Source organism: Vigna umbellata, chromosome 4, assembly GCF_029865625.1.
Source record: "Vigna umbellata cultivar VRB3 chromosome 4, Vumbellata_1.0, whole genome shotgun sequence".
In the NCBI taxonomy this organism is placed as follows: domain Eukaryota; kingdom Viridiplantae; phylum Streptophyta; class Magnoliopsida; order Fabales; family Fabaceae; genus Vigna; species Vigna umbellata.
The window spans coordinates 25,501,531-25,518,218 of NC_142168.1; the positions used below are offsets into that span (position 1 = coordinate 25,501,531).

The 16,688-nt window shown below is 34.0% G+C and overlaps 2 protein-coding genes and 1 pseudogene across 2 annotated transcripts; all 3 read right to left on the bottom strand.

Annotated features, from left to right (window-relative positions):
- Nucleotides 1-3,212: 3,212 nt before the first annotated feature.
- Nucleotides 3,213-4,557, bottom strand: LOC148199684 (E3 ubiquitin-protein ligase ATL6-like). The gene has a single exon (XM_088114388.1). The coding sequence runs from the start codon at nucleotides 4,261-4,263 to the stop codon at nucleotides 3,364-3,366; it is 900 nt and encodes a 299-aa protein (XP_087970514.1). The 5' UTR covers nucleotides 4,264-4,557; the 3' UTR covers nucleotides 3,213-3,363.
- A 1,573-nt stretch (nucleotides 4,558-6,130) lies between these two features.
- On the bottom strand, nucleotides 6,131-6,738 carry LOC124845154 (protein ASPARTIC PROTEASE IN GUARD CELL 2 pseudogene; annotated as a pseudogene).
- Nucleotides 6,739-12,969: 6,231 nt separating this feature from the next.
- On the bottom strand, nucleotides 12,970-14,161 carry LOC148199685 (uncharacterized). Its single transcript, XM_088112757.1, has 3 exons — nucleotides 13,526-14,161; nucleotides 13,221-13,444; nucleotides 12,970-13,123 (listed from the first exon to the last, which is right to left on the bottom strand). Exons 1-3 carry the CDS (start codon nucleotides 14,159-14,161, stop codon nucleotides 12,970-12,972), a joined length of 1,014 nt encoding a protein of 337 aa, XP_087968883.1.
- Between the last annotated feature and the right edge of the window lie 2,527 nt (nucleotides 14,162-16,688).

Here is a 16,688-nt window from a genome sequence, read left to right on the forward strand (position 1 = left end):
TCTTTTTCTCTTTTTCTTTTTCTTTATTTTCTTCTTCTCCCCCAACAATCTCTTGATCAGTTTCTTTTTTTGCTTGAATCTCATCTTCATTGCTTCTCTTCTCTTCATTTGACAGCTTTTCCTTGTAATCAAGCCCAACCTCTTTTCCACTTCTTGTTGTAATAACATTACATTCCTCCTTAGGGTTAACTTCAGTGTTGTCCATAAAATTCTTTTCAGGTTTCTCCTCCAGCTTCTTAGCAAGTTGACCCACTTGTATCTCCAAGTTTCTAATGGAAGCTTCAGTGCTCTTGTGGTTAAAGATGGATACTTGCATGAATTGTTGGAGTGTTTCTTCCAACTTTGAAGTTCTGTCAACAAAGGAAGGATGTTGTTGATATTGCTGTTGTGGTGGTCTATTTGATGGCCCAGCTTGTCCTTGGCCCATGCTTGGGTGAGGTCTCCACCCTTGGTTGTAGTTACTTTGTCGGCCCTGATTACCTATATAGTTCACATTTTCTTGGGTATTGGCCTGCATGGCACACTGACCATTTATATGTTCTTCACCACACAACTCGTACCCTATATGTTGGGCTTGTGACACATTTTGGAGCTCTTTAGGCAATTGAGAGAGTTTGTTCATGAGAGCTTCAAGTTGTTGGGTCATTATCTTGTTTTGAGCTAACAAGGCATCCTGAGATTGCAGTTGAAAAACACCTTTTTGTTGAGCCCTTTCACTATGCACTTCATTGTCATTAGCAGCCATGTTTTCAATTAACTCATGGGCTTCCTCCGGTGTCTTCCATCGGATGTTTCCTCCAGTTGAGGCATCCAACATCAATTTGGTTTGGGATCTCAAGCCTCCCAAAAACATATTCAGGACGGTAGGCTCATCAAACCCATGAGTGAGTGTCTTTCTCAATAACCCCTTGAACCTATCTCAAGCTTGACTCAAAGTTTCACTAATATCTTGCTGAAAGGATGAGATTTCCTGTTTCCCTTTGTTGAGTTTGGACTGTGGAAAGTATTTGTTGAGGAATTTGGCAACCACATCCTCCCATGCCGTGAAGCTACTCTCAGGAAATGAATTCAACCACACCTTGGCGTTGCCTCCCAATGAGAATGGAAACAAGCTGAGCCTTATAGCTTCATCAGGCACATCATGAATCTTCACAGTATTACATATCTCAAGGAAGGTGGCCAAATGATTGTACGAATTCTCATGAGACAGGCTATGGAATTGATTGTTTTGCACTAAATGGATGAGAGCAGGCTTCATCTCCATGTTGACGACATTAACCCTTGGCCTAGCAATGTTGTTGAAGTGAAGAGGCCTTGAGAATGTAGAATAGTCCTCCAAGGTGCGTGTCTAGCTTGACCATCACCATGACTATTTGGATTGGCGGCCATATCTTCTCCTTCCTGATCAAAAGCAAGGATGAATGGTTGCTCAAGAATCTCAGGAATGAGATAAGTTTCTCTGGAAGCCCTCTTCTGCCTTCTCCTTCTACTGTTGTTTCTACGGGCAGTTTTCTCAACTTCAGGATCTAAAAGGAGAGGTTCAGATGATGTTGTGCTCCTAGTACGGATTGTGCCCTGCATACACTAGAGACAACAATACTAGAGCACCAAGTTAGCCAAAAATAAAAGAAAACAAAAATTATTCACAGTAAAAAGAATATAATAATAAAGCCTAAATTGGTTAAAACTCACACAAAAGTAAAGTGTTAACACCGAATCCCCAACAACGACGCCAAAAACTTGTTGAGACTTTGGCAAGTGTACCAAATCGTTTCAAGTAATAAAACCGGTAAGACCGAATATCGTTTCCTAAGAGACTCGTGTCACCACACAATCGTATAATTTCCAACTAACTTAGACTAAAGAATGCTTCATAATTTAGGTTTTAGTGCAATTAAAGTAAACATGCAACATAAATTATAAAAGTGATCTTTGATACTCAAACACTTGGAAATGGGAAGATTTGAAATGATATGGAATGGTATTCGCGGATACCCGACAAAAAAAAATTCACCCGCTACCCGCATGGATATTCGCGGATACCCGCAAATATTTAAAAAAAAATATTTTAATAAATTATTAAAATAATTTAAATAGAATTACAAAAAATATATAAAATATAATATAAATTAAATTAAATTTAAATTTAAATTCAATTTTAATTAAATTTAATCTTGTAAAATATAAATTAATGTTAAATTTAACTTAATAAAATATAAATTAAATTTTTATTTTTTATTTTTTGCGGGTAGTGGGTATCCGCGGGTACGGATAGTATAATATCCGCACCCGACCCGTTTATAAGCGAGTATTAAAATATCCGCTACCTGCGGGTTGCGGGTAGTAAATTTCAGCGGGTATCAACTATGCGGACGCAAATTTTTTTGTCATTCTTAACGATGACCTAATTGACATAAATCTGCACAATGGGACCTCCGAAATGATTAAACCTAAATTTTAAACGCAATCTATATAAAAATTTAATCCTGACTTAAATCAAAAATTTTAAAATAATAAATTTATAAATTTGTATATGATGCTTAAATTTTTCATAAGATACTTAGAATACATTTACATTTTTAACAATTATTGACTCACTCTTCCTGACTTATATTTCGAAAAATGTTTATAATTGAAAATTTTCCTTTACTCTTATCGACAAACTCACGCTAAAATTTGAACCAGTGACCCAACAATTAGAAGTCTTTCTATCCATCAGAAATTACTCGATGATCTTCCATAAGAACATACTGTAACATCAGTAGCAACATTATAATAAGTAAATAATAGTTTAACAATTCTATCTATAGTTGAATCCTCCTATACATTTGATTAGAATATTATAACACACGAATGCAGTTCACGTTTTCTTTCGAAGAAAATAAAATATTTGGAAGAGCGAAAGATTTGTGCAGTTCATGCCGTAAATCTTTTCGTCAATCAGATAATATCAAATCTTTTCAGACCCAATTCAGAATTAACGGACAAACTCTCGGTCAAATCCAATAAAAAATTCTATTTTCTTTGTATATTTTTAAATAGATGCCGACAACAAGTTGCAGAAGAAAAGGAACCTTCTAAACAACTCTTGCTATTTAATATTTCTACCAATTAATTAAGAAAACCAATTATTCAGTCAACTCTCAAGTCCACAACATAAACAAATCACCAGATAAAACAATCATTATCACATGGATAAAAAAATTTAACTAGAATCAATAATTAGTATTTTCTATACATTTTAATCTATCTGAGATCAAACTACATGTTAAAAAGAAAATTAATACTTTTTAAAACCCTACCTACTGTACAACAAACCGCAACACTTTTTCCTCGTCACTTCCAAAAAAAAAACATGCTAAATCAAACTTCACAATCGAAAAATGTTCTTCCATCAAACTCTTTCACTTTCCCTTTTTCTTTATCTTCTCTCACCATTGAAGCACCCCAAAACTTCGGAATCTCCGAATCACCAGAATCAATAGGTTGAGAAGTCCACAAAATCCAACTGTTATTGTTATCATTAGTCGTAGTTGTAGTAGCAGTAGTAGTAGTAGTGCTACCTACACCCCCTTCTTCAATCCCCAAAATGACGTCGTAACTTGACGAACGATTCATCTTCGTGGAATTTCCACATTCCTCATCTTCTAGAACCTTCTTCTTCACTTCCTCGGGAACTTTGATGGAAAAACCCTCTAAAGAGTGACCCGTAGAATGCGACCTAACAAGAACACCAAAATCTCTTACAGAATCTTCCTCCTCCAGAACATTCCGCACACATGCATCCCCTGTTTCCGCGCTCACGTCGCTGCGGCACACGGGGCACGTCACGTGCGCAGCCAGCCACTCCTCGATGCAGCGCGTGTGGAACACGTGACCGCATTTCGGCAGCAGCCGGAGCGTGTCGTCGTCGGCGAAGTCCGCCAGACACACCGCGCATTGAAACGGGGCGTTTTGCACCGCTTTGGGGTGATTCAGTTTCAACGCGGAGTAGGACATTACGGGGCACGTGGAGAGCACGCGCGGGTCGAGTCCGCGCGTGACTTGTGGAAGGGCGCGATTTCGGTTGGATATGCAGCGGATGAAGACGAAGCAGAATGCGGTGATGAGAAGGGCGAAAACGAAGATGACGAGTGACATGAAAAGCGTTGCTTTGACGGCGGCCTCATTAAGCGTTTCCGGTGAAGAGGATTGACCGCGTGGGGTGCAGGTAACTGAAGAAAGCAATGATGGGAGGAAAATGAAGAGTACTATGATGTTCATTTGAGAAATTAAGGTTGTTGTTGGTTGCAATTTGTAAATGGTTGGTGGGAGAATGGTGGTTGAATAAATATAAGAAGAAAAGGGTTTTTGTGTTTTGGATGATATGTTGTGCTGGTTTTGTTTGAATGGAAAATGGAAAAAGATGCGATGGGGAAACGGAAAACTAGGAGCAACAGAACATGGATTTGAAGGGAGAGACGAACCTAGTTTTGTGGGTAAAATACTTGCGGCAAATCTTGGATGGTAAACTAATAATAATTTTTGTCTTTTCAGCCGATTACAAATTCAAAACTAATCATTGAGTTTTGTCCTCACCTACTTACATTATAACTTCTTATTTTTTTATATTAGTTATTACGTAATGAGTTCTTTGTGAGTAAACATTGAGAATATTACCTTTGTGGTTTACTATCTAAATATATTCCACTACCTAAATATATAATTAGATAAACAATATTACAATCCTACAAATAATTTCTTTTATCGATACTAAAGTTTGGATTACGTTCATATAACTTGTATTAGTTTAAAAATTGTTTTAGCCATTATTTAAATTGTGTAGCTAAAAAACTTCTATGTATGCATAATATTATTATCTATTTTTATAGCATTTGGAATATGAATTTACGCTAACGGTAGTAATTGGTCTTGTTATTTGGAAAAAAATTATTAAGAAATGAGAGATTTATTTAAAAAACTCTTTGGTTAACACAAGAAAAAAGTTAGAATAATTTAGATAAATATTTATGAAGGAATAAATATTTCTCAAAAAGTATTAGTTATATTTATAGGATCAATATGAATTATTAACTTATATTACTATTAAAATAATATTTATAAAAAATATTATAATAAATAATAGTATAATAAAAAATAATAATTGATACTAAACTATTAAAATTTAATTATAATATCTAAATATAATTTAAATAGGTATAAGTTTAAACTACTCGTAATAAGAGGTTTAAATAATTTTATTAATTTAAGTTTTTAATATATCTATTGCTTAGAGTGGAAACAATAGTAAATTATTATTATTAATATAATATCTCTTAAATTAAATTTAATAAATTTATTGCTAATTTGTTTTCTTAATAATGGGTTTTGAGATTTCAATTAAATGTCATTAAAGTTGTGGATTTTAACATAGCAAATGACGTGGCAATATCACAATGCATTACCCTAATTCGCACAAAAATTAATAATTTTTTACTTTTGATTTGACGTTACTTAAATTAACTATCATTTTAACAATCTTAACATTTCAATTGTACTTAATGTGATAAATATATAGAATTATAATGAACTTCTTAAACAGTCTAATACGACAGTTGCTATTAATTAATTGAATTAAGAGAGTAAGATAGTGAAGTAGTTAAATTCATATATTAAAATGTCATTAACTGATTAAGTTAAAAAATAACAATTAGTTTTCTATACAAAACACAGAGAATTAGTATGCCATCCACACACAAACAAAAGTAACACTTAAAATGGTACTACCTTAAAGTGACAAATTAAACTTGCATATAACTTTTAAAATGTTAGGTTTAATAACCTTATTGTTCCTATTTTCGTTGTCTAATTTTAATTCAGTCCTATTTTTAGAAGTGTTTGAAATATGTTCACAGTTAGTAAAATTTGCGTCTAATTTGTCTCTTCCGTTAAGTATCACCAAACGGAGTTAATACATTAATGATGTGGCACTGTATATTGATTTTTGAATGATGACGTGTAAGTGACTTAGAAAACCATGACCGTTGTCCGCTCTTCTTCCTGTTTCTAACCATAACCACAACCACCTGCAGCTCCTTGGCTTCCTACTTCGAAAAACTCAATGTGGAGGAAGAAATGACAACGACAAAACTCAAGAACCCACCAAAAGAAACAGAGGATTTAGAAGAAAAGCAAGGAAATTGAAAAGTTCACATTCTTCACAGAAACTCTCCATTAGAAAGTTTCTGGCAGGAAGGGTCAAGATCTGTCCACCGGAAAAGTAAAAGGAGACGGTGGGCACCCGAACCGTAACAAAGTCGTTCAAATCGTAGCAGGTGTCGAAAATGGAGAGTTCGGGTGCTTGGGGCAGGTTGGTGGTCTGAGCAAGAAAAGCGTCCCGGAAGGCATGATAAGCCACTGTGGGAAGCCTGGTGACGGCGGTGCTGGTGTCCATCATGGTCCCTCTGTCGCCCAAATCAATTACCCGGAAAACATCCTCTAATATGTTTAGTCGCGAGCCCCCAACTCCAAGACCCGAGAGCCCAACGTAGTAGAAGCTGGGAAAGAAGGGGTTGAAAATGAGTGGGACCCACGCTGCTTCCAAGGGCAATGCCTGCTAGCCAAACTGCAAGCCGGAGGAGGCGCTGTCGCGAGAGAGCAGACAGTAGCGAAGGCACAGCCTGTTTGGCCACCGAGCTGACCCACGAAGGACATGGCCTTGGCACACAGACCCAAAAGCCCAGCCGCTCCCACGAACATGCCTTGGTTCCATGTGCCGCAGCCGATGGTTGTGTTCCGGATGAGAGTCCGCCCCGACATGATTGTTTTGAGTGCGAGCATGCCTCGGGTGTAGGAGCTGTCGCTGTAGGCAACCTCGTAGCGACACCTTCCCTAGTGGTAGTCGGCATCATCGAGCTGGTCACCTTTCCCTCAAATTATAAAACCCTAACTTAATAAAAAAAATCATATTCTCTGTTAGTCACTTACATGTCATCGTTCACAAATCAATATAGTGACCAGGTTGCACATAACTGGTACCACATTATTAATGAATTAACTCCGCTTGGTGATACTTAACGGAAGGGACAAATTAGACGCAAATTTTACTAACTGTGGACATATTCCAAACACTTTTAAAAATGAAGACTGAATTGAGATTAGACAATGAAAATGGGGACCAAACAAGCTATTAAACCAAAATTTTAATACTTTCATGAATCATCAGTTAAGATTATGAACAACGAGAATTGTTTAGCTATATTATAAGTAGTTCATTAGGTTTGTTTTTAATATCTTTGAAGTGTATGCACTCACTTAAGTCTCAAGTCTAGCTAGCAATGGTCTCTTACCTTTGATTATATTTTATGAGTATTAAAGACGGGATCTATAACTAAAATAAAAAGTCTTTTATTTCAGTGATTGTCTAAATGGTGTAGACTAAAATGGTAAAAATTTGAAAAAAGTATCTCGTACCCATGAAATGTATACGTAGCTGAGTAGATATTAGTAATGTACTTTCTGTAAGTTTAAAGTTTTAAAAATTGAATCTGATTTTATTTTTTGAATTATTAATGCACTATGGGTTATGATTATTTCTAGAAAATTTAAATGTATTTTGATTTTATTCACAGTAGTTAATTCTCAGTAGTACAAAAATTAACTTTTGATGTATGCAATTTTTCACTTTTTCTTTATGTAGTGAAAACTCTAATGTCTATCCAACAATGTTGGAATAGAAAATCGATGTTCAGAAGTTTGGTTATATAAGAGTCTAACGTAGCACAACAACATACTGATGTCTGATGTCTAATTGAAGTAAGTTAATGATTAAAATAAATTATAATAAAAGAAAAACTATACTGTTTTGAGTTAGGATTGAAGATTTCCACAAAAACACTTTTTACGCTTTTTTTTTCTAGTTAGCTAAGGTATTTTATGTGCGTTTTAATTCAAAGTCTTTTATTGTGTGTCTTCCAAACCTTTCGGGTGTAGCTGTTAAAGACATTCTGATGGGTGTAGTTGTTAAAGACACTCTGATGCTTAAGTCAGTGATTAATTTAATCGGGATCAAAATAAAGTTTTAAATTCACAATAAATGCAATCACTTATCTTTTTACTCTTTGACCTCTATTTATAGGTATCAAGATGATCCTGAAATTAATGAAACCCTAATCACGGCTCAATCATAGCCCATTACATGACCTCTATTTGATTTGAGGTGATCTTTAGAACTGATTATCGTTGTAGGTCGTCCGTTTTGTCTCCCATCTTCCATGATCAAACGATGAGTATGTTACTTATCTGAATCATATGATGTGTGGTGGTAGACATCAACTTCTTCGACCGGTCGTTCCTTCTTGGTAGCCTCATCAAATCTGTCCTACTGTTAGACCGTATGGCCATAATACATATACATATTTTCTAAATCTATACTATAATTATGAGGAAAAAGATAACTAATGAGAATATTATTGGTGGGTCATTTTTATGATGACTTATCTAAAATCTCTAAAATCTTATTATCTTTGTCATTATCGTGGATTTTATCCAATAACAATATTAAAAAAAATCCCTAATCTAATAAAAAAGAAACTTGAGCTTATTATCAATATAAAACCATAAAAATATTTAATGAATAGTAGTAATTTTATTTTAGTATTATTATTAATAGTAATAATTTTTGTGGATAGAAAATTTGATTAATAAGTTTATATAAAAGAAAAATGATAAGTTAAATAAAGAATTGTGGTAACTCAAATGATAACTATATATGAGATAAAAAATAAAAATTCACGTGTAATCAGTGAGGAGTAAGGTAGTGGTGGATGAAAAAAATAAAATAATAAAATAATAAAATAATAATAATAATAATAAATTAAATAGGGCTATTTATAGCTAAGGAGAAAAAAAATTAAAATAATAATAATAATAAATTTAAATAGAGTCATTTATGGCCTATAAAGAACCAAGGAGAAAGGATTTCTTGTGTGTGTGTGTCTATATATATATATATATATATATATATATATATATATTGTTAATATACTCAATTGGTATTTGTGATAAATTCATTTTATTATGTTGGGTATGAATCAATGCATATGAACATAGTATGATTATTATGGAGAGATTTTATAGTGGTATTGTATTAGAGTATACGTTGATGTTTTGGGTCTTGTAGTTGGAAGTCATCTTGATGTTCTAATAATTTTTCAGTCTCAAGTAGAGAATAATGTGTTATGTGATAAGAGTGGTAGAATGTCCTAGTCTATGTCAAGTTATGGTTATAAGTGTTGACGGACTAACCTTGTGGATGACATGGTGTATTGTATTTGGGCATGATTTTTATTGTATGAGGAGTGAAAGTCAGTATTAGTGCACGACCACCCGAGACTTTCATCAATGTTCTATCCAAATAATAGAGTCTAGTATAATCATTTGCATCTTACATGAATTTTATTGTGAATGAGTTATGTGTAGTAATAGTATTATTTCTCTTTTTTTAATAGTCTTTTGCATGTTAGCTCACCCTTACTTGTTTGTGCTTGTGTTGATATATATAATTGTGAGATGATCGTATAACATGTGTTATATGAGAGTATATGAGGGAATAACGTCTGATCCAGTGCAAGTGAGAGAGAGGCAAAAGAATAGTGGAGAAGAGATCAAGTTATCTTTATGAGTGTTGTATTTGAAATTTGAAATTAAAAATATGTATCATGTGTGAAATCCTTTATATTTCCTAGTGGATGACTGGATAAATGTTGGAATATATATATATATATATATATATATATATATATATATATATATATATATATTAACTATGAATTATTAAGTGTGAGAAAATGAGATGTTACAGTAATTTTAAATAAAGTGATGACCTAGTGACACCACAACTTTCAAAAACTCATCCTTAAAGTTCTTATATGAAGATGTAAATAATTAGACTTGTCAAATTAGTCTATCTCATAAGACTTGGTCTTAACTCACATGAGTTGGAGAAAAGCTCACAAGACCAAATATCCATAAAGCTTTATAGATTAGGGTCAGTCCATAAGCCTATTTTATTCTTAATAATATTTAAAAGTTTTTTTGATTAAGTTAGCATATTAGGCTAACTAGTGTTGTATTTAATCATATCCTAGTCATGCGTTTTTGAATCAAACTATGCAATTGTATTTTTTTTTAATTTTATAAAATCGTGTGTATTTTTATTTAATTTTGATATACAAAAATGTTAATGTTATAATAACATTGTTTTATTAAAAACAATAACTTATTTGATTTTTTTATGGATGATTCTTTAAAAAAACCATTTATTTTTAAACTAAAATACACTTATTATATTTTAGATATAAAAACCAAAAATAAGTTAAAATTTTATTTATATATAATTTTTTTAAAATAATTTATTAAAATAAATTTATAAAAAATTTAAAAACACTAAAGAATTAAAAGAAAACGTGTTTTTATAATTGTATCCAAATATAAATAATTTTTGGACTTATAAAAAATGAATTACTTTAAACATTTTTTTCTTTCAAAATTACTTTATTTTTAAACTTAAATAAACTCAACATATATTATATTTTTAGTTTTTCAAAATAATGAAATTATGCATCTAAAAGATGATTACAATTAAAAAATTATTTTGAATAGATTTTATAAAATCAATATTTATATATTCTTTAAGAATCGGCTTAAATGCTTACTTTGTCCCCATGTTAAGAGGTAATTTTCAGTTTAGTACCCGGTTTTAAAAGTGAAGACATTGGGTCTCTATGTTATGAAAATTGTATAACTTTACTCCTATCTATTAAGTTGGTAGGAACGACGTTAAATGTTAATTGATGTGGCAAATAACTTATCCAGCATGGCAAAAACACATTTTTTGGCAAAGACAGATATGAAAATATCCTTTACTTGGTAAATCAAATGCATAGCCAAACACATCAATCTCGAAGGAGCTTAGCTGAAGGAGCTAAGGTGAAGTAGGTGAGTTGAGGTGGGGTGCCCTAAGTTCTTCGTTCTAACACAGTGTGAGTGTTGTTTGTTGTTTGTTGTTGTGAGGTGGGTGCCCTAAGTTAAGGAAGGTGTTGTTCGTTTTTTGCACTAGGTGCCCTAAGTTGAACTGTTCTTCTTCTCTTCTTAGTTTGGGGTTCGCTGTTTGGGATTGGGGTCGTTTTGTAGGTGTGGACGAAGCATTATTGTGTCGTTCCACGAGGCAATGTCAATGAATCAGTGTTCGTCTTGTTCATGGAGGACTTGTCGTGGTGGTTAATCGAGATGAGTGGTTGGCATCCAAATATGCTATTGTGGAGAGCTTGCTGTATTAAGAGTCGCAAAAACTATTAAGAATGAGGGGAAGCATTTTTGGGGCTGCCCTAATTACAAGATTTGTTTCCTTCCTTGTGTTTTTTTTGGGGTACATTTGTTTGCTTTTTCTTGAGATGTTTTTGGTTGGATGTTTTGAACAGCGGAGTCGAAACGAAGAAGTGCGAGGATGTGATTTTTTCAAATGGTGCACTGAAGATTATATAGATGAAAGGGATAATACAATTTGATAGCAAAGGAGAAAGATTATTACTTTAGGAAAATCACTTTTGGTTTATCAGAAAAGGGAGAAGGTATTGTTGGGTTGTTATGTTTGATGGGGGTCATTAACATCATCTGTATATGTCTTATGTTTTAATTTTGTTCAAGTGGTGTTTGATGGGGTTATATTGTAATGTTTGTTACTTAATCATTGATATTCTGGTTGTAATAACATTGTGCTTGTAATGAGATTCTACTTAATGAAGAAGTTGTTACTGGTATCAAAGTGTTTGTGATATTGATGAAATCAAATTCTGGTTTCATTAACTTTTAAATGAAAATAGAAGATGTGACATTATATGACATGAACTTTGATATCAGAGAAGGCAAAGTAATATGGCTATGACAATAGAAGATGAGACAACCAAAAATAATATGATATTGAAGGTGAAACATCACTTAACAAAATACATCACAGATCATCCAAAATGTTAAAGTTATTAAGTGCAAAATACATCATATCCAAAATAATATTGAAGGTGAAACATGACCTCAATATTATAAAGCAACAATACTTAAAGTTCAAAGTACATATCCAAAATACAACAGAAATGTGAACAATATTGAAATGTAGAACAATAATCTAAAGTGATGTTGTAATGTGATCGGTCTATGGTTCTTGAGTAATCTGACTTGCTTGAGTGGGGACTGGTGTAACTTCCTAGTGTTGTTTTTGACTTGGTTGAGTGGGGTTGGTATAGCTTGCTGGTGTTGTTGTTCACTTGCTTGAGTGGGGTGTGGTGTAGCATTCTGGTGTTGTTGTTGACTTGCTTGTGGGCAATTAGTTCTTATATGCCCTACTTGTCTACATATGACACATCTCTTTGGGATTCCGGTTTGTCCAAGTTGTGTATCATCCCTATTTTGCTCCTAACTCTCTAGTCTTATTTTTCTTCTTGGTCTACCTGGCAACACCCTATTCGGTGGAGGCAAAATATCTGGATTTGAAGTCCTTTGCCATAGATGAGGTCCTTTCACAGGGAAAATGATTGGAATGTAAGTTTCTTCATAGGTGGAGGTTCTAAACCAATTTGGGATGTATTCTTTTGAATTGATGTTTGAAAACCTCATGGTTGTGAGTGCATGACAACATGGGATTCCTGTCATAATCCACTTTCTGCAGTTACAATCTATTTTGTCTACATCAACCATAAATTTTTTTGCAATATTGGATGTATTGCAGATCTCAAATATTTGCATCCCTGACCAACTACGAAAGCATAAACAATGAATATTAACAACAAATCTTAAATGGAAATAGTTGAATGGAAACTTTAAGAAAATCAGTTGTTTACTTACTTAGGTATCCAATATTGTGTGTTTTGTAACTCCTTTTGTAGTCTCTTATGAATTTTGGGGAGAATGCCACCTTCAAATCTACTAATCTTCTCTCTATTGGATGCCCACCTCTTCATCAGGTAGATACGAATGTCTTCCAACATTGTTATGATTGGTTTTCCCCCTTGCATCTAAGATGACACTGTTAAAATCTTCAGATATGTTATTCACAAGTGTGTCACAAGCAGGTCTTCCTGAAAATCTTGACCTAGAGAAAAATATGCAACAATTGAAAGTTAAATATTTCGAAAAGAAGGAAACATTTAAATAATATGAAAGAAAATATAAACTTGAAATCTACTTGCCTTGGGGGAATAGCTATCAAGTGTTTAAAGGCATCTTCATTGTCGTCCTTGATTTGTCTCATCACTGACTTCCATGCTTGAGGGTGTGTTGATGTTACTGCCTTTCGTAGTAATTGTCTAAGATTTATGCCAGGAATTTTCTTCCTAAAATTTGCATATATGTGCCTCACACAGAAACGTTGGTCCACACCAGGCAAAAGTTGTTGTATAGCTGACAGAAGTCCCTATGATAGTAAAGCATAAAGTATGAGTCTTAAATTGACATGGTCAATAAAGAATTGAATGAAAAGTACACATTTACTTACTTTCTGTTGATCTGACACAAATGTACACCTGGAACATAATCCCCTACCTCCAAGATCATCAATTAACCATTCTAAAAACCAACTCCATGTTTCCTTATTCTCTACTTCAATAACAACAGATGCTAACAGACACATTTGGTCATTACCATCTCTTCCAACAATAGTTAAAAGCTCACCTCCATATTTTCCTTTTAAGAAACATTCATCCAAATGTATAATAGACCTACATGAAACAAAGTTGTCCTTACATGCTTTGAAACACACATACATTCTCTTGAATATAGCCTTATCCTCATTTCGTTCTACATTCAGTTTCACTGTTGAGCCATGGTTTAACCTTAGTAACTCTTGTGCATATTGTTGTTTGAAACAACCATCAATGTTGGCAGTTGTCATTGCTTTTGCCCTACTTGTTGTAGCCCTAGACACACCAATGTTCCATTTTTTACAAAATTTATTGTGTAGGTTTTTCAGATTAATATCTAGATTTCCTTTCATGCTCTTCTCTAATATGCCAATTAACCATTTGGAGGTAACTAAACCATCTAGATTTCCTTTCATGCTCTTCTCTAATCTGTCACTTAACCATTTGGAGGTAACTAAACCAATATTGAATTCTCTAATGCATGTATGCATGTCTATGATCTTCCTTAGTTGTCATGTACTTTGGCTACTCCTATATGCACAGTAAGCGTACCATGGACATTTACCTTGTGAGCCACAACATTTGACACATATTCTTCTCTTGTCATTCTTAGAAATCTTCAACTTCCTACCATTATGTACTCCATAAGTTCTAATTGCATTAGTGAAATCTTTTTTTTTTTAGGGAAGTATGACCCAAGTTACCATTTATATTCTTCATACTAATTGGCTCTGAGAAGATCCCAAAATCTCCATATTGAGTTGTTTCATGATCTGAGTCATCACTTAAATAAATATTGTCACAACTATCAGATTCTCACTCACTATCAGATAATCCCCTGGCCTGTACATGCTTCTTTGGAGTAGTGCATCCACTTCTTGTACCCATTTCAACAAACAAACTACCATCACAGTGCTCTTCTTGGGGTTGTTCATCTCCATGCACTCTAACATCCTCAAAATCATCTTCATTGATAGAAGCGTCTTGATCAGAACCTATCAAACTACTAACATCAAACTCATCTTGTCCATCCCCTACACTACCACCAACATCATTTTGTCCATCCCCTACACCACCACCAACATCATCCTCACCATCCCCTACACCACCACCAATGATATCATCCTCACCATCCCCTTCATAACAAACACCATCATCACCTTCACCATCCTCACCAACGTCATCAACCTCATCTTCATCATGTTCACCAACTTCAGCAACTTTATCTCCATCCTCAGCAAGTTCTTCTAGACCATCTTCACCAACTTTATCTTCACCATGTTTAGACAATTTACCTTCAACATCCTCACCAACCTCATCAACCTCATCACTTTTATGTTCACCAACATTAGCAACTTCACCTCCTCCATCTTCAACAACTTCTTCTTCACCCTCTTCACCATGTTCACAAACTTTACCTTCACCCTCCTCACCAACCTCATCATCGTCATCTTCACCTTGACCATGATATTGCAACATATGAATATAATCAGGTTCGGACACCATGTGAACCACAAACAAATGAGCTTGACCATTCAATATCTCAATGCTCACCACATGCATTGCACATATGTCATCACTTAACAATTCCAACCTAACTTCTAATACAGAACCACCCAGGGAATACCACACCTCCTTAACATTTCTATATCCCATCTCCTTGCCAAGATTTCAAAATAACTCCATCTGTCTATGTCAAGCATCAAGGTACTGGTATAACCTCCATGGTATCTAAATGACCCATCATTCACAAACTTACCCCCATGGTGAAACACTACCTCAATATTAGGGTCCAACATTTTCTTTAATTGTCAATTATTATATGCCTATAAAAAAGTAAGTGTCAGACTACATGCAGTTGGTTAATGACCTTCAAATGCATCTATATTATAAAGATGTCATGTTACTAACAATTATTACACGTGTAGCCATACAAACTTAATCACACGTAATCATTGTTTCACCTACAACATTCCATTTTTTCTTAATGCTTAAATAAATATGCATGAACCACATAATAAACAACAACCACAGATTGAACAATACGAAAGACAAAACAGTACGCACTAAGGGGACAATAACACAAAATAGTACGCACTAATGGGGGACCAAAAACATAAAAATAGTACGCATAACAAAACGAAGGCAGTAAAGAACGGGACCACTACAAACACAACAAAAGGGGACCACAACAAAACACAATAAGGGGACAACAGGACAAGATACTTTCATGGGGGACCACAACTACATAAAAGAAGTGATAAAAAGCGCACCTTTCACCTTTTCACTTCGAAGAAATACTACCACAATCGTTCACCCACCGCAATCGCTGACACACCCTACTCCTTCAACAAGCCTTTTCGCTCAAGAATCTCCTTCCAGAACGTCAATCCTTCGCTCACTATCAACCTCTGCTCAAAAATCCTTCGACACTATCAACCAAATGAACGAATGAAAAATCCCCAATTTATGACCTTCTATTCGTAATGTTTTTCATTCCACAATTAAAAACCCTAATTACTTTATTTCTCCAATTTAAAAAATACGTAACCCAATTTGAAATCTCCAATTCTGACTGCCACGTCAACTATTTTAAGCCAACTAATTGCCACGACGATATTTCTTGCATAGCTCACATCCACAGTAACTTCAACGTTATCAATTTCAACAATTTATGTACAATGTAAATAAAGATTGTCCAATACGTAAAACCATTCCTCTGGATAGGTAGGTCGAGTGTTATAAAAGCAAATAACACATTGAGTTTTCAATTTCATGTTCTTAGGGTTACTTTCACTAATGAAAAGTTCAACAAACAATACTCCTTATTCTGTTTTGATTTACATCCAACTTTCACATTCCGATGTCATCCCTACCTCCATAAAAAAGTTTTTTAACGATTTAAATATATAAATTACTCTAAAAAAAAAGTGTTTTGTGACTTCAATTACGACACTAAAAATTTCTCAATTTGTCTTATCTTGAATCCGTGCATAATCAGATTCCCTTATCCTGCTT

What these genes read in the sequence shown, in the direction of transcription:
- LOC148199684 (XM_088114388.1), bottom strand. Translation starts at nt 4,263, where the DNA reads ATGAACATCATAGTACTCTTCATTTTCCTCCCATCATTGCTTTCTTCA.
- LOC148199685 (XM_088112757.1), bottom strand. Translation starts at nt 14,161, where the DNA reads ATGCATACATGCATTAGAGAATTCAATATTGGTTTAGTTACCTCCAAA. An exon ending in TTGTGTCAGATCAACAGAAA is followed by an intron (nt 13,445 to 13,525) that starts GTAAGTAAATGT and finishes TTACTATCATAG; the next exon opens with GGACTTCTGTCAGCTATACA. An exon ending in TTGATAGCTATTCCCCCAAG is followed by an intron (nt 13,124 to 13,220) that starts GCAAGTAGATTT and finishes ATTTTTCTCTAG; the next exon opens with GTCAAGATTTTCAGGAAGAC.